The sequence below is a fragment of the Hippopotamus amphibius genome, chromosome 4, assembly GCF_030028045.1.
Source record: "Hippopotamus amphibius kiboko isolate mHipAmp2 chromosome 4, mHipAmp2.hap2, whole genome shotgun sequence".
Taxonomy (NCBI): domain Eukaryota; kingdom Metazoa; phylum Chordata; class Mammalia; order Artiodactyla; family Hippopotamidae; genus Hippopotamus; species Hippopotamus amphibius.
The window spans coordinates 89,646,727-89,670,756 of record NC_080189.1 but is presented as its reverse complement, the minus strand read 5'-3'; the positions used below and the strand labels follow the sequence as shown (position 1 = coordinate 89,670,756).

Below are 24,030 nucleotides of genomic sequence, written 5' to 3'. Positions count from 1 at the left end.
TTCGTTCCTCACTCATGACCGTACACCAGTTCTATGGAGGACAATTATGCTCTAGAGTAATATTCCAAAGTTTGAGGATTTCCAAAGGCCTTGGGACATATTTCTGATAAATATTAAGGGGTCACTATATTGGATTTCTCTGCTTTACTGGCTAGAAAGTCAACGGCAATGTTAGTGCTCACAGTAGTAACTAAACTCATCTCAGATTCCTAGTGTATCTGTCCTCCTCCTACTTGGCTTCTGACCAGTGGTTGCTTAAAAAAACAAACAAACAAAAAAACAAACAAAACCAATTTCTCATTTTTATCGTTCTAATCTGTATGTGTTTTGTTGTAAATTGTCTCAAATCCTTTCTTAGAGAGATCTTAAATCTCAAATAAATGTTGAAACGAGGCTTCCTAGAAAGAGTCATCTATCTTAGCCCTAGGCCTACTATAATGTCAGAACTACTAAAGAGAATTAAGAACAATGATTTCTTAAAACACAACAATGAATGTTCTTATTTTTTATTGAAGTATTTTTTATGGAAGTATTTTATTTTTTAATTGAAGTATACTTGATTTTACAATATCATGTTAGTTTCAGGTGTACAGCAGTGATTCAGTTATACACACATATGTATATTCTTCTTATCTTCCTCCATAGGCCATCACAAAATATTCAGTATACTTCCCTGTACTATACAGTAGATCCTTGTTAGTTATCTGTTTTACATATAGTAGAGTGTATATGTTAATCCCAACCTCCTAATTTATCCCTCCCCTTGGGGTTACTTAGGTAACCCTAAGTTTGTTTTCTATGTCTGAGTCTTTCTGTTTAAGAAATAAGTTCATCTGTATCTTTTTATTTAGTTTTTCAGATTCCACAAATAATCGACATATTTATCTTTGACTTACTTCACTTACTATGATCTCTAAATCCATCCATTTGCTGCAAATAACTATTTTGTTTTTTTAATGGCTAAGTAATATTCCATATACACCACATCTTCTTTATCCATTCATCTGCTGATGGACACTTAGGCTGTTGATGTCCTGGCTATTGTAAATAGTGCTGCAATGACGACTGGGGTGCGTGTATCTTTTCGAATTATGGTTTTCTCCAGGTATTTGCCCAGGAGTGGGACTGCCCCATCACATGGTAGCTCTATTTTTAGTTTTTTTTTTTTAGTGGAACTACATACTGTTCTCCATAGTGGCTGTACCAATTTACGTTCCCACCAACAGTGTAGGAGGGTTCCCTTTTCTCCACACCCTCTCCAGCATTTATTGTTTGTAGACTTTTTGATGATGGCCATTCTGACCAGCATAAGGTGATACCTCATTGTAGTTTTAATTTGCATTTCTCTGATAGTGATGTTGAGCATCTTTTCATGTGCCTATTGGCCATCTGTATGTCTTCTTTGGAGAAATGTCTATTTAGATATTCTGCCCATTTTTTGATTGGGTTGTTTGGTTTTTTAATACTGAGCTGTATGAGGTGTTTATATATTTTGGAAATGAGTCCCTTGTTGGTTGCATCATTTGCAAATGTTTTCTCCCATTCCTTAGGTGGTCTTTTTGTTTTGTTTATGGTTTCCTTTGTTATGCAAAAGCTTTTAAGCTTAATTACGTCCCATTTATTTTTGTTTTTATTTCCATTACTCTAGGAAACAGATCCAAAAAGACAATGCTATGATTTATGTCAAAGAGTGTCCTGCCTATGTTTTACTCTAGGACTTTTATAGTATTGGGTCTTATATTTTGGTCTTTAATCCATTTTGAATTTATTTTTGTATATGGTGTTAGACAGTGTACTAATTTTATTCTTTTTCATGTAGCTGTCTAGTTTTCCCCACACCACTTATTGAAGAGACTGTCTTTACTCCACTGTATATTCTGGCCTCCTCTGTCATAGATTAGTTGACTATAAGTGCATGGGTTTATCTCTGAGCTTTCTATACTGTTCCATTGATCTATATTTCTGTTTTTGTGCCAGTACCATACTGTTTTAATGACTGTAACTATGTAGTATAGTCTGAAGTCAGGGAGCCTGTTTCCCCCAGCTCCATTTTTCTTTCTCAAGATTGCTTTGAATGTTTGGGGTCTTTTGTGTTTCCATACAACTTAAAAAATTTTTTTTTGTTCTAGTTCTGTGAAAAATGCCATTGGTAATTTGATAGGGATTGCACTGAATCTAGATTGTCTTGGGTTGTATAGTCATTTGGACAATGTTGATTCTTCCAATCCAAGAACACAGTCTATTCTTCTGTTTGTGTCAGCTTCAATTTCTTGCATCAGTGCCTTTTAGATTTTGGATTACAGGTCTTTTTCCTCCTTAGGTTTATTCCTAAGTAGTTTATTCTTTCTGATATAAAGGTAAGTGGAATTGTTTCCTTAGTTTCTCTTTCTGATCTTTCATTAGTAGTGTACAGAAATGCAACAGATTTCTGTGTATTAATTTTGTATCCTACAACTTTACCAAATTAATTGATGAGCTCTAGTAGTTTTTTGGTAGCATCTTTAGGATTTTCTATGTATAGTATCATGTCATCTGCAAACAGTCACAGTGTTACTTCTTTTTTTTCCAATTTGGATCCCTTTTATTTCTTTTTCTTCTCTGATAGCTGTGGGTAAAACTTTCAAAACTATGTTGAATAACAGTGGCGAGAGTGGCTATCCTTGTCTTGTTCCTGATCTTAGAGGAAATGCTTTCAGCTTTTTACCACTGAGTATGATGTTAGCTGTGGGTCTGTCATATATGGCCTTTATTATGAAGTAGGTTCCCTCTGTGCCCAGTTTCTGGACAGTTTTTACCATAAATGGATGTTGAATTTTATCAAAGGCTTTTTCTGCATCTATTGAGATAATCATTTGGCTTTTATTCTTCATTTTGTTAATGTGGTGTACCACAATGATTTGTGGATATTGAAAAATCCTTGCATCCCCAGGATAAATCCCACTAGATCATGTTGTATGATCCTTTTAATGTGTTGTTGGATTCCATTTGCTGATATTTTGTTGAGGATTTTTGCATCTATGCTCATCAGTGATATTGGCCTATAATTTTCTCTTGTTGTATCTTTGTCTGGTTTTGGTATCAGGGTGATGAAGGCCTCATAGAATGAGTTTGGAAGTGTTCCTTCCTCTGCAATTCTTTGAAATAGTTTTAGAGGGATAGCTGTTAACTCTTCTCTAAATGTTTGGTAGAATTTGCCTGTGAAGCCATCTGGTCCTGGACTTTTGTTTGTCGGGAGTTTTTAAATCACAAATTCAATTTCAGTACTTGTAACTGGTCTGTTCACATTTTCTACTTCTTTCTGGTTCAGTCTTGGGAGAGTGTACCTTTCTAAGAATTAGTCCATTTCTTCTAGGTTGTCCACTTTATTGGCATATAGTTGCTTGTAGCAGTCTCTTATGGTCCTTTTATTTCTGTGGTGTTTGTTGTGACTTCTCCTTTTTCATTTCTAATTTCATTGACTTGGGCCCTATCCTTTTTCTTGAGGAGTCTGGCTACAGGTTTATCAATTTTGTTTATCTTTTCAAAGAACCAACTTTTAGTTTCATTCCTCTTTTCTACTGTTTTCTTCACCTCTATTTTATCTCTATTCTGACTTTTATGATTTCTTTCCTTCTACAGACTTTGGGCTTTGTTTTTCTTTTTTCTCTAGTTGCTTTAGGTTTAAGGTTGGATTGTTTACTAGAGATTTTTCTTGTTTCCTGAGGTAAGACTGTATTGCTATAAACTTCCCTCCTAGAACTGCTTTTGCTGCGTCCCATAGGTTTTGGATCATGGTGTTTTTGTTTTCATTTGCCTAGGTATTTTTTTGATTGCCTCTTTGATTTCTTCAGTGATCCACTGGTTGCTTGGTAGCATATTGTTTAGCCTCCGTGTGTGTTTTTGCATTGATTTCTAAACTCATAGTGTTGTGGGTGGAAAAGATGCTTTATATGATTTCAATTTTCTTAAACTTATTGAGACTTCCTGTGTGGCCCAGCATGTGATCTGTTCTGGAGAATGTTGCATGTACACTTGAGAAGAATGTATATTTTTCTCCTTTTACATGGAATGTTCTTTAGACCAAATGGACTAAATTGATATTTAATGTGTCATTTAAGGCCTGTGCTTCCTTATTGATTTTCTGCCTGGATGATCTGTCTAGTGATTTAAGTGGGGTGTTCAAAGTCCCTCACTATTATTGTGTTACTGTCAATTTCTCCTTTTATATCTGTTAATATTTGCCTTATATATTGAGGTGATCCTGTGCTGGATGCATATGCCTTTTTCCATCCCCTCACTTTTGGTTTGTATGTGTCTCTAGATCAGAAGTGGGTCTCTTGTAGATAGCAGTCTTGTTTTTGTATCCTTTCAGCCAGTCTATGTCTTTTGGTTGGAGCACTTAATCCATTTACATTTAAGGTAATTATCAATATGTATGTTCTAACTGCCATTTTCTTAATTGTTTTGGATTTGTTTCTGTAGGTCTTTTTTCTTCCTTTCCTCTTTTATTCTCTTGTTATTTGACTATCTTTAGTGTTGTGTTTGAATTCTTTTTTCTTTTTTTGTGTGTATCTACTATAGACTTTTATTTTGTGGTTACCATCAGGTTTTGATATAGCAATCTATATGTATACATGATTTTTTAAGTTGCTAATCACTTAGTTTCACATGCATTTCAAATATCCTGCATTTGTATTCTCCTCCTCTCACAGTTACTGGTTTTGATATATTTGTGTGTAGATGATTTCCTACCTTTACTCCATGTTTGCCTTTACTGGTGAGCTTTCCCATTTCATACATTTTCTTTGTTTCTAGTTGTGGCCTTTTCTTTTCCACTTAGAGAAGTTCCTTTAGCATTTTTTGTAATGCTGGTTTGGTGGTGCTGAATTCTTTTAGCTTCTTGTCTGTAAAGCTTTTGATTTCTCCATCAAATTTGAACAAGCACCTTGCTGTGTAGAGTATTCTTGGTGTAGATTTTCCCCTTTCATCAGTTTAAACATGTTGTGCCACTCCCTTCTGGCCTGCAGAGTTTCTGCTGAAAAATCAGCTGATAGCCTTATGGGGATTCCCCTGTATGTTATTTGTTGCTTCTCCCTTTTTGCTTTAATATTTTCTCTGTCTCTAATTTTTGTTAGTTTGATTAATAAGTGTCTCGGTGTTAACTCCTTGAGCTAATTCTGTATAAGACTTTCTGTGCTTCCTAGACTGGGGTGACTTTCCTTTCCCATGTTAGGGAAGTTCTCAGCTATTATCTCTTCAAATATATTCTCAGCCATCTCTCCCTCTTCTCCTTCTGGGACTCCTATAACGTGAATGTTGGTGCACTTGACATTGTCCCAGAGGTCTCTTAAACTGTCCTCATTTCTTTTCATTCTGTTTTCTTTATTCTGTTCTGCAGCAGTGATTTCCATCATTCTGTCATTCAGCTCAATGATTCATTCTTCTGCCTCATTTATTCTGCTATTGATTCCTTCTAGTACATTTTTCATTTCAGTTATTGTATCCTTGAAATGTTTGGTTGTTCTTTACATTTTCTATCTCTTTGCTAAAAACTTCTTGTAACTTCTTGATCCATGCATCCATTCTTTTCCTGAGCTTTTGAATCATCTTTACGATCATTACTCTGAACTCTTTCTCAGGTAGCTTGCCTGTCTCCACTTCACTTAGTTTTTCTTCTGGGGTTTTATCTTGTTCCTTTGTTTGGAACATATTCCTTTACTGTCTCATTTTGTTTAAATTTCTATTTGTATTCTTATGTATGTAGTACCTTAGTTATGTTTCTTGACCTTGGAGAAGTGGCCCTCTGTAGGGGGTGTCCTATGTGTCCCAGCAGTACACTCCCCTCTCATCACCCAAGGGCCAGGGACCAGCTGGTCCCTCGCTAGGTTCTGACTTGTTTGCAGACTCAGTTTTGCAGGCTATAGGATCATTGTTTTCTTGCTTCTAGTGTCTGCCCACTAGTGGGTGAGGCTGGTCTAGAGGCAGCTTATGCAGGCTTCCTGGTGGGAGGGGTCAGTGCCTGCGCACTGGTGGTTGGAGCTGGGTCCTGGCCCTATGGTGAGCAGGGCAGTGTCAAGGGGCATGTCTAGAGGTGGATGTGGGCTCAGGAAGTCTTTAGGAAGCCTGTCTGCTGCTGGGTGGGGCTATGTTCCCATCCTGTTGGTTGTTTAGCCTGAGGCGTCCCAGCACTGGAACTTACAGACTATTTGGGGAGCCCTCGGTACCAAGGACCCAAAATGTCTGCCTCCAACCAGAGTTCATATGAGTCCCTGCTCTGCCCACCACCAGCTTTTATGTCCCCAAAAAGAGCTACAGCTGACCCCCACCTCCATTGGAGGCTCTCTAAGACCAGCAGGTAGGTCTGACCCAAGCTCCTTTTGCCTGGGTCCCACTGAGTACAGGACCTTGTGTGCACACTCCAAAAGTGGAGTCTCAGTTTCCCCCAGGCATGTAGGGCTCCTGCACTCAAGCCCTGCTGTCCTTCAAAGCCAAATGCTCCAGGGCTCCTCCACGCCATGCCAGACCCCTAGGCTGGGGAGCCTGGCATGGGGCTCAGAGCTCTCTCCCCTGTAGGAGAACTTCTGCAATATAATCATTCTCCAGTCTGTGGGTTGCCCACCCAGGTGGTATGGGATTTGATTATATCACGAGTGTGCCCCTCCTACCATCTCTTGGTTTCTTCATATCCTTTTTTTTGTAGATTGCAGTCTTTCTTATTAATGGTTGTTCAGCAGTTGTGATTTTGGTGTGCTTATGAGAGGAGGTGAGCTCAAGGTCCTTTTACTATGCCATCTTGTCTCTGAGCAACCTCAAGTGCTTGCAGAATAAAATAATTTGTGTTTTAACAAAGTTTGAACATCTAACAGACAGCTTCATGTTACCTGTTTGAATCTTGGAACACAAATTTGACAATATAACTTCAAAGAAAAGTTGGATATATTTATAGGGAAAGAGCTCCTAAAGGGTGTACATCCAGGAAGTCAGTTTCTGCAAAACTTTCTAACACCTGCAGGCAAAACCTCACAAAAGGGTTCCTCCTTCCACACCAGCCTGGTCTGGCTGCCCACCTCTTTCCCCGACCAGAATAACCTTTTTACATGAATTTATCCAAATTCTGTATCTGGTGGTAGCTAAAAATTGTCTTGAATGACACCTAATGGCTGAGAAAAATCACACCCCCAGCTTCTTCCAAAGGACGGAAACCAGTGTTTCTTAAAACTTGGTTCTCCAATCATCTTCCGAATTACCTGGGTGCCTGTTAAAAATGCATAGAAATTTCTTGGCCCTATCCTATTGGAATCTCTGGGTCTGACGATCCAAGAATCTGTGTTTTTCACAACTGCCCCAGGTGATTCACATGTATACTCGAGTTTGAGAACCACTGATTCAAGTGCTGCCAAGTCAGAATTCACTAAGGACTGTCAGACCTGATGATACCCCTGGAAGTTAGAAGGGGCCACGATGAAGGGATGGATCAGGCCTGGGCTTTGTAACAACTTTCCTGAACAATCAGAGAGGGAATGGGTAGGGTAAAGAGGATGGGGAACACAGAATCCCAGGGGGTGAGGCTGGCTGCCCTCTTGGCAGTGAGGGTGGGGGTGGCAGTGCCTGGGGACCTTGAGAGCAGTGGCCCCTGGCTGCCTGCTCTCATTCCCAGTGTGGAGGGAGGTTGTGGGAGTGAAAAAAGCATGTGCTGCACGGCTCTAACGCCTGTGCTTCCTGCCCCACAGACGAACCCAGCTCCTGGAGTTCTCCCGCTGCCGCCTCCCCAGGTCTGCCGGAAGTAGGCCTCTCCCTTGAGGACGTCCTCTCTCCATTCTCTCCATCACATCCAGCCCCACCCTCCGACCCTTCCCACCAGATAAGCCCAGACCCAACTTGGGATATCAAAAGGGAACACGACGTTAGGAAACCAAAGGAGCTTTCAGCCGGCAGCCAGAAGAAGCAGCGCCTCGGGGAGCAGAGCGAACGCTCGGCGAGCCCACAGAGGGCTGCGCAGCCGAGGCTCGAGGAGATGCCTGGCAGCCAGGGGCAGCCTGAGGCCGGCAGGCCCTCCTCGGAGGCCAGAGCGCCAGGGCCCGCAGTGGTGGACACGGCGCGGGCCAGCAGCAAGGAAGGGCTGCATGCCACAGTGGGCCCCGAGCTCGGCCGGCGCGAAGGCCCCGGAGTGGCACCTGCGTTCGTGGGCCCAGGCCACGGCGGGGGTGTGCGGGAGGCCGAGGGCAGGGCAGGCGCACGTGCGGGGTCCCGGCAGGGCATGAGGCCCCCGGGGGGCACCCCTGCACGCAAGGCTGCTGTCGCACCGGGGCCGTGGAAGGTGCCAGGCTCTGATAAGCTGCCAGGCATCCTCAAACCCGGCGCCTCGGCTGCGGGCAGATGAGCCCACCGCCCCGCCTCAATACCTGCAGGCCGTTCTTCTTAGGTCCTGTCTCACGACGTTTTAATTTATTTTCACTGTCACATGCATAAATCCACGAGGCACCAAGGCTTGGGAGCACCGACATGAAGTCCCACGTGTCCAACAAGCATGATCCATACGGCGTCCATGCGCTGACCTAAACTGTACTAAAGCCCCTGGTTCCACTGCGGGGGCTTTGGCAGCTATGGAAGAACCAAAATAACATGAAGAACATCACAGAGAGTGCAGTGTAGCTTTCGGAAAAAAAAAAGAAAGAAAAAGAATTCCCCCCACTGCATGAAGGATTTGGATGTCATCCAAACTTTATATCAAGAAACTGGACAAGTTAAGAGCAATCACAAACTGGAATATCGCCTTAAAAATCAAACTGCACGGAGCAAGCTGAAACTGAGACAAGATTATATCTTTTAATTGATTTGAAGAGTTGTAAATAAATTGTTCTTGACATATCTAGACAGGGGTTAAAAGGTTTCTTTGAAACATTCAGAACTGTTTGCCCATGACATGTTTCCACGGCTCACTCGTGGCATCCGTCACCAGTCTTAGCAGCAGCGTTCCCTGCGTACTGCAGGATGAGTTAGAAATCTAGTGAAGTCATTGGTGTGATGCCATTTTTACTGCCATTTCTGTAATCACGTTTCTGTACATTTTCAGTGGTAGAAAAAAAGGTTTTAAAAATTGTGTCCTAGGGAACAGTTTGCCGTTAAGTCAGAATTTTGCAGTTTAGCTCATAGATCTTAATTGGTCTTCATCTAAAATATGAATTTTATAATTGAAGGGCCACAATTTGTTAAATTGAGATTGGCAACGCTGCAGTTCCTTTATGAGAGGGCTTTCCTGTTGTCTCAGAGTTAGGAGCTTCTATGACAACAATGTTATATTTCACTCATTTTGTTGTCTTTTTAAAAATCCTCTTTCCATTACTTCATTTTCACTTTGACAGAGCAGAGCTAGAGTATTTCTCTTACTTTCTCAGATTATAATGAATCTCTAATATTAAAAAATCATTATTATGACCCATTTATTTTCATTAAAGAACATGGATCTTTTTAGCATTCCTTTCTGCTCATCTTTCTTATTATTTCTCCTTTTATTTCCATTTGGTTTGCTTTTTTGTCTAGATCTTTCTATTTATCTTCCTCATCCATGGCTGATACCCTAGTAAAATTCTAAGGCTTGCCTTTCTTCTCTGTTTTAATCTTTCTTTGTAAAATTTTACCTTCAGTTAATTATCCATGCATTCTTATTTGTAGCTGCACATATTAAAAGGCAAATGTTTCAGAGGGCAGTTTCTCTTTAATATGCCCTGAATGAATGAGGCTTCATCTTTCCCATATTCTGCCCTTTACAGGAGTTCAAATGCAAATAAGCCTTACCTTCCCACACTTGAAGTAAAATAAGACAGGGAGATCAGGTCCATCACACAAGGTCACATGTAACAGCTTCCTTGGGTCGACTCCTTCCCTCTCTTTGTAATTGCAGTATCCTGAGCACCAGCTGTTTAATTTCCATCAGGCTTAGGTGTAGTTTAGCTGTTTGACAAGAGGAGAATATGGTTGAAAGCCTCAAGTGAAGAGTCTTGCAGCCTGTGAAAGCAATTTCCAAAAATGAAACCTAGTCATCATAAACAAAAGCACAAACACATGTAGCAGTTTACAGTACTTTTGGTTTAATCTCAATTAGTCTTTCTCCCCTGGACTAGAAATCCAGTATAGTTTGCCATTAATTTATTGAATCTGGTTTTGGACAATGCTTCTGTAGTGTAGCTGCACGTCCTGGTACTGTATCCTCTGACCTTTATTTTCCATGTTACAAAAGGATAAAAAAAAAAATTGAGATTACGCTTGCATAAACTCTAATTTGCACAGTTCACAGCTACTACTTGTGCAGTAATTGCTTTATGCGGCTGTAATCCATAACCTGTGAAGACAGCACATCATCTAAACCCCATTCCAAATAATATTTCTGTGTAGTGTTAGCTGTGAATTTACCCTGTACAGCTGTATCTCTATAAATATAATTACATGTATTAATAGTCACAGAAAGACTGTAAGTGAGCAACTATTTTTATGAAACGCACCCATATGGATAAATTAACTTTTACAGAAATCTTGTTTACTGTATGATATTCTAAAACACTGTCAAATAAAATATATATCCAAAAATATTTTCTTTTTCCAACTATATACGCTGTGTGTTGTCGACTGAAAAAAGAAAAAAAAAAAAAAAAGCACACCATCAGAGTTGTGCATTAAGTTTGATTTGGGGCAATATGAGGACTATAGCCCAGGAGACAGCACTTCAGATAGCACTGAGAATCTGCTCCAGAGAGGTAGGGGTAGAGGTCAGTAGTATGTATTTTAGCGGGGGGGGGGGGGTGGTGGTATGCGCAGTTGGACACACGTTTTCGCAGAGGCTTGCTGCTAGTCACGAGGAGCAGATGTCCCCGGTAATGATTTTAGTGCATTTCTACATATGAGGATATGCAAGAACTGGGCTGATAAAAAATTCTCCTGAAGAGATCTAACTTCCGAAGACCTGTCCTGCCAGAGCACAGAGGGTCTCATTCCTGATCTCCATCCTGACCTCCATTCAGGGGGTACTGAAGTTCAGGGACGACAGTGACAAGTGACCTAATCCTTGTAGAGGCAGACAGCAAGTGCCAGGGCCCCCTTACGGGCATAAGTTCAACTGTGGTTTGGGAGGCATGTCATGACCATTTCGTGCCATGGTGAGGATTTCAGTGATGGGCCTCTCTGTGCTGTTACTGAACAGGGCCTTATTAACAGCAGTCAAAAGTCTCTGGACCACCTGTCTTACGAGTCTGTTACGGTCCAGGAAAAATATGGGAATATCTAGAGTTACACTATTAAAATCATTGATCTCATATAGAACTATATATCTGGTCAACTGCTTTAAGTTACCTAGTCATTTTATCAGAGGTTCAGGCACATATTTAATAATGCAAGAAACAATTCTGTAAAACAGGCAATATACAAATAACATAGCTAGCAGTATTAGTAAGGTTATAAGTAAGAATTTAAGTCAAGAATTTCCATTAAGTATATCCCCAAGTTGTCTGACTTAGTCTGTTCTGTACCAATCCTTATCTTTAAGGGAAATCACATACTGGCATTGTCCATAAGGCACCCAGCCCAATTTCCAAGTGTTACTAAGCTGGTTATCCTTAGTATGGTTTAACTGTACCCGACATAAGGGAGGCGTTAAACATAAATGACTATAACCTACTGTTAACCACATAAATCCATCCCATAATTGTGGGAGGTTCTATTCTTTGGCTGAAATTTTGCTTATTGCTTTGATTGAACTTGAGTAACTTTAAAAGAAAATTCATATTTATGGCCAGGTGAAAAGCAGGTATTAATTGGCCAGGTGAAGAGATCCTATCTAGTTAATATCAACAGTGTCCTGAACAGAACTATAATTTCTTTCTTTTAGAATAAATTTCCTAAGAGCCAACCAATCAGAGCCTTGGGGAGGAGAAATCCACCAAGGTAACCCAGAAGTATGAGACACAGGTCACAAGCCCCAACCACTGGCTTGAATTCTGACACTAGCCTAGTATCATGTCCACGAGAGAAAAACATCTGATTCTTATGCAAAAGTCCAAGAAGTCAAGAAAATGATCTTACGGGTTAGATCTAGCATCTTATTAGGTCCGCTGTCTACTTCTAATGTCGTCTTCTGATGCTGGTGTGAGCGTAGTTTCTCCTCTGAGCGTCGTTTTAAGATGATATTGAGATCAGCAGTCCTCTCTATAGACCAGTCCAGTGCAGGGGCCCTTTCTGCTTGGAAATATTAATCCAAGAGTCAATTCCCTTCAGTTTTGCTGTCCATGAGCTACTGCAGAGTACCTGATAAGCGTCTTTCCATCTAGGTTGAAGACGGTCCTTTAGGCCATAAATGCAGACCTCAACAAAACTAGAATTGAATATTCTCTGAAACGTAACTTTTTCTAAAATTAACCTCCTTTTTACCAAATATAGCCAAATTAAGAGTAATATGAAGGTTAAGTCTGGTCTCAATAAACTTGGCCTGATGACTATAGAAATGTCATATAGGCTTTTTAAAAAAAATGGCTTTGCTGGAACTTTTATAAGGAATCTCAGGTTGATCTTTTAAAAGACCTCTCAGGGCTAGGAAAGTCATGCCAAGGGCTTGTCACAAACATCGTCTTACAGATTCAGGTGAATTCCTCCTTTTTCAAGGTCCCCAAAATACCCTGAGATTCCTACACCTGTTAGGAGGTGTCCTTCCTAATCTATCTGATAAAGCTACTGGGAACCTAAGCATTTCCAATCTCTGGAGGTATCAGAGAGACAAGATAAATGTTTCAATTCTTTTCACAAAGGTATAATTTACCAAATTGCTGTAAGTCATAATTAGCTTGAGGAGAAGGGTTTCCTTATATCTGGAAAACACAGATTAAAACCAGTTATTTTTCAGATAGAAACCATAAAAATTACAGCCATAGTTTCAAGTTCACTCAGCCCTATTGTTAACAGTTTTATGAAGCCATCAGTTTTCCCGTTAGAATTCTTTCTCACCCAGTTCAGTGTTAAGGTCTGAAAGTCAGAAACCTGTACTTGTCAAAAAGTTCTTTCTGTAAATCTTCTTGAAGAGGAAGCATTTTTGTAAAAGCATTAGAGTAAAACCATAACTGTTTATAATGACAAAAGAGTTGAGGAACCTTTAAAACCTGATTACAATGCAATTGACAAAGAAACTTGGTTACTGTTGTGATATACAAAACTTTAATAACTAGAATTATGACTGATAATTTTACCAGGACATACCAGATTTTTAAGAATTCCATAATTTCTACAATATCTATATTAATAACATTTTCCCATATATATAACCTAAGAAGACATTACTCACTTGACAATACTTCCCATGTAATTTAATATATCAAATGAACCTAATTAGTTTGATCTCTCTCTTTGTGGTGTTTCAGGGACCCTCTGAAGCATCCCAAAATTAGCTAGAGATTAAAGAGACTTTATTAAAATTTGATTTGGGAAGGTGTATCCAAAAAAAAAAAATCAAAAAAGGTTTGAAACACTTGGTCACATAGGATCATAGGACACTGTGGAAACAATATTCACTTAACGAGAGTGACAGTGAAAGATTTCAAAGGCAAATACAGATCAGATCACTTAAAAGGTAAAGAAACAAAATCTGTTATCAAAGGCAGATCAGCATTTTAAGAAAACTCGTTTCTTAACAGAGATAAAAACCAAATTCAAGTGTTGCACCAGCTTACTTTTAAAATTCATTTACTTCACTAAATTTATTCTAAACGTAGACAATCATGACCATGCACAAAACTCTTCTGTTGGCAGTGTGAATTTGAAGGAAATAATTATGAGAAGTTGACTTGATTTTTAAAAACTGCAGTTCTCATAGATTTTTCAAAGTATAAGTTTAAAACCCCAAACAGCACTTCTTTGAAACTTGACTCTAAATGCAGTGAAACTGCCAGGGAAAAAACTTGACTTTTTTCACCAAAGTTAATAGAAATTTCTTGTAGACAATCTAGTTGGTATTTGCCTGTCAGCTGACTACGTCATTTATGAATTGGCAGTATATTTCTGTTGCTTGCTACACTGAAAAAGGACTTAAGGTATCAATCACCAATAAATTCCATCCCATTTTTTCCTTTTAATTCTGAAATTTTTTCACACAAAATCCCAAGTTTATGCAGAAGCCAACATGTAGTGAAAAGCAGTGTAAAGGTCCAAAATGAATGGCCAAATAAACCGTTTCCAACGTATTTCAATACCTAGACTAGAGACAAGAGAGAGTTCTATGAAGTAATAGTAACAGGATGATTGACAACCCTGCATCAAGGAGATTACAACCTAAAGACACAGTTCTCAACCCTAGTCCTATCAACACTTCCCACTGATGGCTACAGGAGGCCTAAAATTCCCAAACTAACCATTTTTTACTCCAATATAATTTTTTAAAAATTAAATCTACTATGAATCACTTAGAAAAGAAGCTGATACAAAGTGTGAAATCAAGCACAAAAATTGAGATATTTACAATAAATACATGTCGCTCTTCATGAACTAATCTGAGAATGGCCAAGTACAAGCTGAAAAAGCAAGACTTACAAAACAATGTAGTTAATAAAATGAGGTGTAAATATTAACTATGCACAGCTGATTACTATTTTAAAAGAAAAAAAAGTCATTAGGACATCAAAAAGATCACAAGTCAGAGACCAAAGAGATTAGGGCAGGGACAGAGCAGCACTAGGGCCAGGCAAGTGAGGAGCCTGGCCCAGAAAACAAGGGTCTTATCATGAATCACATGTTTCCAAAGTCAGGCAGGAAAATAAGAAAAAGTGGAGAGAGCTCGGTGGGGACTGGGCAATAGTACATCCCTCCTCTAAAGCTCTCATTTTGTCAAGTCCAAGTCCACTATGGAACTGTCTTTCAGTTTCCCACAAGACGTGAGAAAAAAAATCAGCTTTTATATGAAATTTTTTTTTAAAGTTTGACAAGTGTAATGCATATTTTTAAGAAACACTGAAGAAGAAGACAAGACACTACCACAACAAACCATCTACAGGCCGAGTCTGGCCCACAGCCCACCAATTTGCAGCCTCTGTCTTGGAACAACAGCCAGGCTTTCAGCAGAGAACCCCTCGCTTTCATTAGGATCTGATTCACCTTCCAAACACTGGATCATACCCACCCCAGAAACTGTGAAGTGTGTGGCTCCTGAGGTCTCTATGTGCCTGGAATAGCTTCAAATGTATACTCCAAGCACGAGGCACTCTGCCAGAAACCTGATTGCTGTTCCTGCGGTAGAGGTGGGTTTGCTGTGAAGTTGAAGAAATTGAAGAAGAAACTGAAAAACTTGAAATTTTACATTTTCTTTCTTATTGACTCTCCCCCCAAGCTTGGGCCTCCCCAAAGATGAATCTGCCCCTGCCCTATTGATATTATTTTTCAGGCCAAATGCACGGCAAAACCAAGTGACCTAATTGCTGAAGAATTTGGATTTAACAGAGATATCTTTTTCAGATAACCATACTGCCAGACAAGATGCCTGTAAAATCACCAGAGTGCTTTCCAAGTCTTAAAATAGTAAGAGCACTGTATCTAATGATAGTGCATGATTCTGCATCATGTCTCGTTTATTTAGGGCACCAATTACATGTGTAGAGATGATGATTATGATTACTGGTGATAATAGCAGCTGTAGTTTGTAAACACTTGGGTACAAACAATGGAGCAACAACCTAAAATTACACTGACCTCTTGCTGGGCCTTTGGTGGCGTATCACGGGGGCCGCCCAGTGAATAGGCGCTCCAGGAAAGCTGAAGTCTGTCCGACCACCCTGGGGAGGGTAACGGGCAACGACAAATGAGAGCCGTATCTGTTTTAAAAGGTTCGGAGAGGTTTATGGGATCTTTTCTTCTGATGAAACTGCCTCTTGGAGAGTGATTTCATCTGGAAGAACCTGGGAATCTTGTGAAGCAACAAAGTGACCTTTCTTCATTAAGTGGAAGGTAAATTTTCTAAAACCCTAAGAAGGTGCATCCATGTGAAAGGAAATGGAACCTCTGCTGTGATTTCCTCCTAGGTCAACTGCCTTCACACTGAAGAACACACATTCCTGGGGTACAGAGACCTTCTAGGGAACACACAGGCAGGGACGGCTTAAGTGGGATCTATGTCCAGAACTTCAACTTCTATTTTTACGCATTTCAAACCTGGGGACTGCCAATTGCCCATTCCCAGCTGCCCTACACAAGGACCCTTCACATCATGGACCTATCACCTAACCTAAATTTTACTCTGGTTCATCACCCTGAAGTGTAAAACTGCTAGGGCATTAAACAAAGTGACAATTGGAGAATGCAGCCCTCCTGAGGGAGAGTCAGGAGAGCAAGGTAGAGAACATCAGTAAGAAACATTCATGTGGCAATGCCTTCCTTGAATCCAAGAGCCCTGGTAGGGTTCCTATCTATCTAAGAATTAGCACCTACATTTATCTGAATTTTAAAATGAAGTCAGGCTTCTTCTGATTGAGTGTGTGGTTTGGCTATTCGTCTGGCTTGACCACAAGGACTGGCTTTGCCAGTTAGATTATATGGCAGGTATTTACCATAAGTTAAATGAGTTAAATCTACAACTACAAGGCTTAAATAAAATATACTTAAAGCATATATAAAAAAGAAAATACATCCTTTGCAATAATTAAATTTGTGATAAAAATGTAGATGTCAACTTAAAAATGAGATCACCTCTAGAGTTTTACAAAATTATTTTAGGGGCTACATGAACCAAAAGGAGCACTCACCTAGGCAAACCTACTTAACTCAGTTTAATAAAGGTTCTTAATTAGTGTTGATTACCTCCTATATATCAAACATTACAGGTGAAAAGAACACAGCCCCTTTTCTCAAGTTGCCTATAATCTGGTTAGAAGATCAAGACAGTTAACACAAGACAATGCAGTAAGTGTGATGTGGGAATGCTGGATTTTGTAGGATGCAGAAGTGGCTGGAGGCAGAAGTCATCCTGGGTAAGGGGCATTTTAGTTGGGTTTTGAAGTATGGGTAGGAGTTCAAAAGGTAGAGGAGGTGTAAGGGGTAGAGCAGCATGAAGGAAGTCAGAGTTAAGAAACTTGGAAGTAGGTTAGAGAAATAGTGAATTGTTTATTTTGACTGAGACCGTGACAGAGAGAGGGAGCAGAATAAACAGAGGTAAGAGGTAGGGTCAAGCAGATCACAAATGCTATTAGTGAGCAGTGGAGAGTCATTAGAGGTTTCTGAGCAAACAAAAGATGAACTCAGCACTTGGCTCTGGGAGGAAGTCCTGGCAGTCCTGTCCAGGCACAATGGAGGTAGCAGACGCTCTGGCAGATACTGACATCCTTCAGGTGAGAGAGAAGGAGACCTGAGCACCTGTAATGATGTCAAGAAATAGTCAGGGACTCTGACTTAAGCACAGAGTAAATATTTTACACGTATACATTTTTAAATTGTTGTTCTTATTGAGAGGTATATAGATGTTTGCAGTGGTGCTCTGCGATTCTCATTCAGCAGATATTTATCAGGTGTCAGCCCTGTGCAGAGGGCTGAGACTATAATCTTCAAGTAGACAGGCACTACCCACCCCACAGAGACTGTACGGGCTTTTAAACATCAGGAAGCTAACTCCACACCTAGTTATGTACTTGCAATTGTAATAAGAGCTACAAAGGAGAAGTGAAACAGCCAGAGCGGGTACAGCAGGGGGCCTTATGGGGCCAAGAGGGGTAGCCCAGGAAAGCTTCTCCTAAGAAAATGGCTGTGGGGCTGATACAACACGTGCAGGTGTCAGATGGGAAAACTCACAGCAGGAGCTGCACGGGGAAGTCCAGGCCTTGGGCGACAAGGTGATAACCTTCCGCAGTTTGCCAAGGATGGTCTTGGCTTTAAAACTGGGAGTGGGCATCCCAGCAAACCCCTCAGTCCCAGGCAAACCAGGATGGTTTGGCCACCCTTGAGGAAGGGGCATATGGGCCAAGCTGGCAAATCTGAGGCCTGACAGCAGCCGTCACCTGGAGGCAGAAGATTTTGAGAACTTGCCTGCAGGAGGCTGGAGAGCTGCGGGGTCAAGATCTCACAGGGCCTAACAGGCCTTGGCCAGGACTTGGGCCTCCACTCAACAGGCAGCAGGAGGTCACTGGTGGGTTTTCATTGGACAGGACGACCTGATGTGATGTGGGTTCTCATACGGAACATAGGGTGGAGTGGAGACCACCTCTACACTCCCTACTCCATTACTCTCTCCTTTCTCCTCCATCCTCTGCTGGAGGCTGAACCCTCCAGGCTGCCGACGCTGAGCTCAGCCTCTCCCAGCTCCTGTTGCAGGCAGCCACCAGCCTTTCTGGGAGGACTCAGGAGGTCTTGCTGGTGTATTTCAACTCTTCAAAGAGCTTTCCTGGGCAGGTATCTAATCAATACACAGACTCACAACTCTTACAGATTCTCTGCTCTTTTCTCCATCATCAAGGTGTGGACTGAAGATTCATCTGTATTTCTAAAAATCACCCTCACAGTGCTCGACATACAATAGGTGCTTAGTGAAACACTTGCTGAAGGTTGGATAATTTTTTTAAAAACTGGCCTTATGGCTAAATCCAATACAGTTTCTCTCGAATAAAAATGGCTTTCAACATGGTAAGTGGCCCTGACGAGCTAGAGTGGACAGTTTGCAATTTTTCTCAGGTTTGCTGCTATTTCTACATAATTCTGAGGGGCTTGATGTTTTTATTTGAACACTGCTTGGGATGAAGTCTAGCTTCTGCAACTCACCCAGGTGCTTTATCCAAAATAAACCCAGTAACTATTTCTCCTTGACTTTCTCCTGTTCCTGCTCAGGCCCAGCTCTCTCCCAAAGCCAGCAGGCCTTGAGAAGACCCAGCTCTGGCTCTTATTTCAGGAAGGTAAGGTCAGGACCAGAGCAACAGTGACAGGGCAGGCCTTCTTGTTTCAGCCTTCCTTACTCAGAACCCAGGGAGAGACTAGCATCCTTGGCTGAATTCTAGCACACTAGGTCCAGCTGGTCAGGGTTCCTCAGATGAACTTGGCCTCCCCACTGTAAATGTTTGCTGGAAGCAGGCAAAAGGCCCCTGCGGGTTTTGGCCTTGGACTGGTCCTGACTCCTTCTGCCTCTCTGCTCCAACCACAACTCTTTCCGATACTACGCACACACAGACACCGTGTATCCCATGTGACTCCCTGCAGGCTCCTGTCACTCATGTCAAGCAGCCTTTGAGTGACCTCACTTTTGGCTGGGCTCCTCCAGCCAACCTCAGCCCCGCAGCCTGTACCAGGGCCCTGATACTCACCCCCTGGCCCCTTGCTTAACAGACTCTCCCTGAACTCCCTGCACTGACCTCTCAGGATCAACAACTCTCATGGTCTGCTCTCCACAAACCTTCCTTCCAGATGAAGCTGATCATTCACAACCCATCCCCAAACATATTTTCATGCTCTGTTTTTAATCTAAGTCAACAAACACAAAACCCAGATTTTTTTTTTTTCTTAACCATTGCTATTATCAAGGAGCTGGTGGTATAAGGCCTTGGTAGGTTTTAAAATATAGTTAGGTATAGGGCTTCCTAGGTAGTGCAGTGGTTGAGAATCCGCCTGCCAATGCAGGGAACACGGGTTCGATCCCTGCTCCAGGAAGATCCCACATGCCACAGAGCAACTAAGCCTGTGCGCCACAACTACTGAGCCTATGCTCTTAAAAAAAAAAAAAAAAAAAAAAAAAAAAAAAAAATATATATATATATATATATATATATATATATATATATATATATAGTTAGGTATAGATGTCTTAAAAAACGAAGGAGTCATCTGGAACATGCACCCATATTAAAGGGGAGGGCAGCCAAGGATGATTTTGTCCTAAATTATTCTGCCAAGACACTTTCAAACAGAAGCAGTAAACTGAACTACTCCCAGAATATTGGCGGCTATAACAAATAAATCCACCCCCGCCCCCAAAGGCTTATTACCTGTTACTCAGGTAACAGGTCAGGAGTTGCTGGTTGAAGAAGGAGGTTTTCCTTATTTAGTGATTCAGAGACATGTTCCTTTCATTCTATTCCCTAGAGCCTTGCATGCTTCTAAAAGAGGGTCTAAGCACCAACAGCACTGCCATCCCCTGGAAGCTTGTTAAAAACGCGGGATCTCAGACCCCGCCCTGGACCCACTGTACCAGCCCTGTGTTTTAAGAAGATTTCCAGAAACAGGTGACTCAAACACACAGAAGTTTGAGAAGTCCAGCCGTAGAACCTCAGAGCCCACTACATCCAGAGAGCCAAAGGGGAAAGAGAGCTTGCAGTGAGCATTTCATTAAAACCCCAGCCTACCAATGACAGGTCACCCCCAATCCATTGGTCAAAACTAGTCACATGGGCACACTTGACACAAAAGACTCCGGGAAATGCAGTTCCTGACTGGACAGCTGTCTGGCAGCTACTACTCCATACTGTGAAATTGGGAGGACAGATTTTGGTGGACAAACAGACATTTCTGACTCAGAGTAGTTTCTGTATTTTTTTCCATGAGAAGAAAGTATATTTCTTCCTCTCTCTTAGAAACTGTCTTGGGATAAGGTGACATGGGAATTTTTCCAGCTTCCTTCGGGCTTCTTTTTTTTGTGGATTTTTTTCCAGCTTTATTGAGGAATAACTGACAAATAAAAGTATATATATTTAAAGTGTAAAACATGATGATTTCATATACGTGCACACTGTGAAATGATTCAAGTTAATAAACACATCCATCACCTCACGTTAACTTGTGTATGTATGTGTGATGAGAACACTTAAGATCTACTTCCAGCAAATTTCATGTATACAATTCTGTATTATTAACTATAGTCACCATGCAGCTTCCATTGTGAAGGTGGTCCAGCCTGGGGCTAAGTGGACCAATGTACTGGACAGGAAGATGCTCCCGTGAACCATCATAACCATGAGAGAGTCTGTGACCTCATGTGGTTTCCATCAATGCTGCTTCCCTCCTCACCCTTAACACAGACGGTATCCCTGAATGACCTTATTTCTGAACACATCTGAGGCATCTAATCAGGGATCAGTAAACTTTTTCTGTCAAGTGTCAGATAATAAATATTTTGAGCTATGCTGGCCATTCTGTGTCTGTTGCAATCACTCAGCTCTGTCATCATAGCATGAAAGCAGCACAGGCAAAATATAAATTAATTCACATTATATAAACAGTATGGGAGAACTGACTGTAGTTCATATTGCAAACATTTAACTGAGTATTTATTAAGCTACTTAATGTCTCTGGTCCAGTCAAAATGTAAACGCTGTGAGGGCAGGAGTCATTTCTATCTTCTTTTTTACTATAATCCCTGAACACAGCTCCATAACTGGCGCATTTAAACAAAAAACAGAACAGTTAAATGAATGTCATACATGGGAAAATGATGTCCATGTCATACATGGACATCAGTCAGGATGGCCATGTAGCACAGAGATCAGCATAAGACAGGAGAAAGTCATCAGCAAGGTCATTAATCTTTGGCAGTCAGGCCCAGAAGGGCTGTCACAGAACAGGAAAGCCTGAGGCTTTCACCCTCTCGTCCAATACATCAGACCACTCAGGACCAGGATGAACACCTTCACAAAGGAAGCTGCATGGTGACTACAGTAAATAATACTGTATTGTATACTTAAAGCTTGCTGGGAGGAGATCTTAAGCATCCTCACCATGCACACCTCCTTAGTGAGCAGGTGGCCTAAGGGGAAAGAAACACTGCTTTGACAGCAAATACCAGGCCCTGCACCAGGCCATGCACGACATGTGTGTGCAAAGGAGAAACAAGCAGGGCTCTATTAACAGAGTGCTTGCCGTGGTGACAGTCTCAAAATCGAATATGTAGGCCTTGGACAAATGTAGAAGTCACACTTTGAAGGGACTGTAAAGAGAAGAAAACTTGGTCAAGCAGTAACAAATAATGAGGAAACTAGCATTTAATCAGCATAAGCTGTGTGCCCAGCACTTTTACATATATTGTCCAGTTTTATCCTCACAGCAACCTCGTATGTTTGTAATATTCTCCCCACTCCTCCAAAATTTCTTTGGTTTGGGTCACATGATCCCATTCCAAGACTTACTATAAAGCTACACAGAGCGTCTCAACTCCAGGTGATTAACATTTGGGGCTGGACAATTCTTTGTTGTGGGAGGCTGTCCTGTGCATTACAGGATGTTTAGTAACATCCCTGACCTCCACCCATCAAATATGACAACCAAAACTGTCACCATACATTGCCAAATAGCCTGGGGTGGGGGTTGGGAGGAGGCAAAACCATCCCCAACTGAGAACCACGAAACTACAGTAATCAAGACTGTGAGGTACTGGCAAACGACAGACACAGATGAATGGAACAGAAAAGAGTCCATAAACACACCCATACATAAGCCTCAATGGCAATTCAAAAGAGACAGAATAGTCTTTTCAACAAATATATATATGTACCTTGATGCACACGTCACACTATGTATAGAATTTAACTCAAAATAAATTATAGACCAAAACGTAAAACCTGAATATTTGATAACTGGACTTAAGTAAAAATTGAAAATGTCTGCTATTCAAAAAGACACTGTGGGACTTCCCTAGTGACCCAGTTGTTGAGAATCTGCCTGCCAATGCAGGGAACATGAGTTCGATCCCTGGTCGGGGAAGATCCCACGTGCCGTGGAGCAACTAAGCCCGTGAACCACAACTACTAAGCCTGCGCTGAAGAGCCTGAGAGCCACAACTATTGAGCCCATGTGCCACAACTACTGAAGCCTGCACACCTAGAGCTCGTGGTCTACAACAAGAGAAGCCCACGCATTGCAATGAAGAGTAGATAGCCCCCGCTCACTACAACTGGAGAGACCCCACATGCAGCAATGAAGACCTAACACAGCCAAGAAATAAATATATTTAAAAAAAAAAAAAAGACACTGTGGACTTCCCTGGTGGCACAGTGGTTAAGAATCCTCCTGCCAATGCAGGGGACATGGGTTCGAGCCCTGGTCCAGGAAGAACCCACATGCTACAGAGCAACTAAGCCTATGCACCACAACTACTGAGCCTGTGCTCTAGAGCCCGCAAGCCACAACTACTGAGTCTGTGTGCTGCAACCCCTGAAGCCCATGTGCCTGGAGCCCGTGCTCTACAACAAGAGAAGCCACCACAGTGGGAAGCCCACGCACCGCAACAAAGAGTAGCCCCTGCTCACCGCAACTAGAGGAACCCCGCACGCAGCAACGAAGACCCAACACATACATACATACGTACATACAAACATAAATAAATAAATAATTTATTTTTAAAAAAAGACACAAAAAAATGGGAAAAAAGAGTCACAGACTGGTAGAAAACATTTGCAAAACAAAAATTTGATACAGGAGTTGTATCCTATTTTTCAAAATTCTGAAAATTCAATAATAAAAAAATCAATTTATACTAGGCATGAAAGATTTGTAAAGACAATTCATCAAAGAAGATACACAGAAGGCAAATAATTACATTAAAAAGATGCCCAACACTATTAGTCACTAGGGAAATGCTAATTACAAACACAAGGAGACATGCACTGATAGCAGGGAATGCAAAATGATACAGCCACGTTGGAAAACGGTTTGGCAGTTTCTTAAAACAGTTAAAATACACTTGCCATATGACCCTGCAATCCCACTCTGAGGTACCTAGCCAAGTGAAATGAAAACCTATGTTCACACAAAAACCTTTATGTGAATTTTTATAATGGCTTTATTTCTTATTCATCTAAAACTGGAAACATGCACACACTGGAATATTACTCAACAGTAAAGACGATCAGGGAATTCCCTGGTTGTCCAGTGGTTAGGACTCCGAGCTTCCACTGCAGGGGGGCATGGCTTTGATCCCTGATCAGGAAACTAAGATCCCACATGCCACACGGTGTGGCCAAAAAAATACCAAACTACTGTCACACACGGTAACACAGATGAATGTCAAATGCACTATGCTAGGTGGAAGGATCCAGGCTCAAAAGGCTACACAATGTACTGTTTCAC

General features: G+C 41.2%; 1 protein-coding gene across 1 annotated transcript in view; it reads left to right on the top strand.

The window, feature by feature from the left end:
• Positions 1-8,359, top strand: part of MAGI2 (membrane associated guanylate kinase, WW and PDZ domain containing 2) — a 1,275,509-nt gene extending 1,267,150 nt beyond the window's left edge. Inside the window, exon 21 of the mRNA XM_057732512.1 lies at positions 7,710-8,359. Within this exon, the coding sequence (XP_057588495.1) occupies positions 7,710-8,359 (650 nt within the window). The remainder of the gene's footprint in view (positions 1-7,709) is intronic.
• The last annotated feature ends 15,671 nt before the right edge of the window (positions 8,360-24,030 follow it).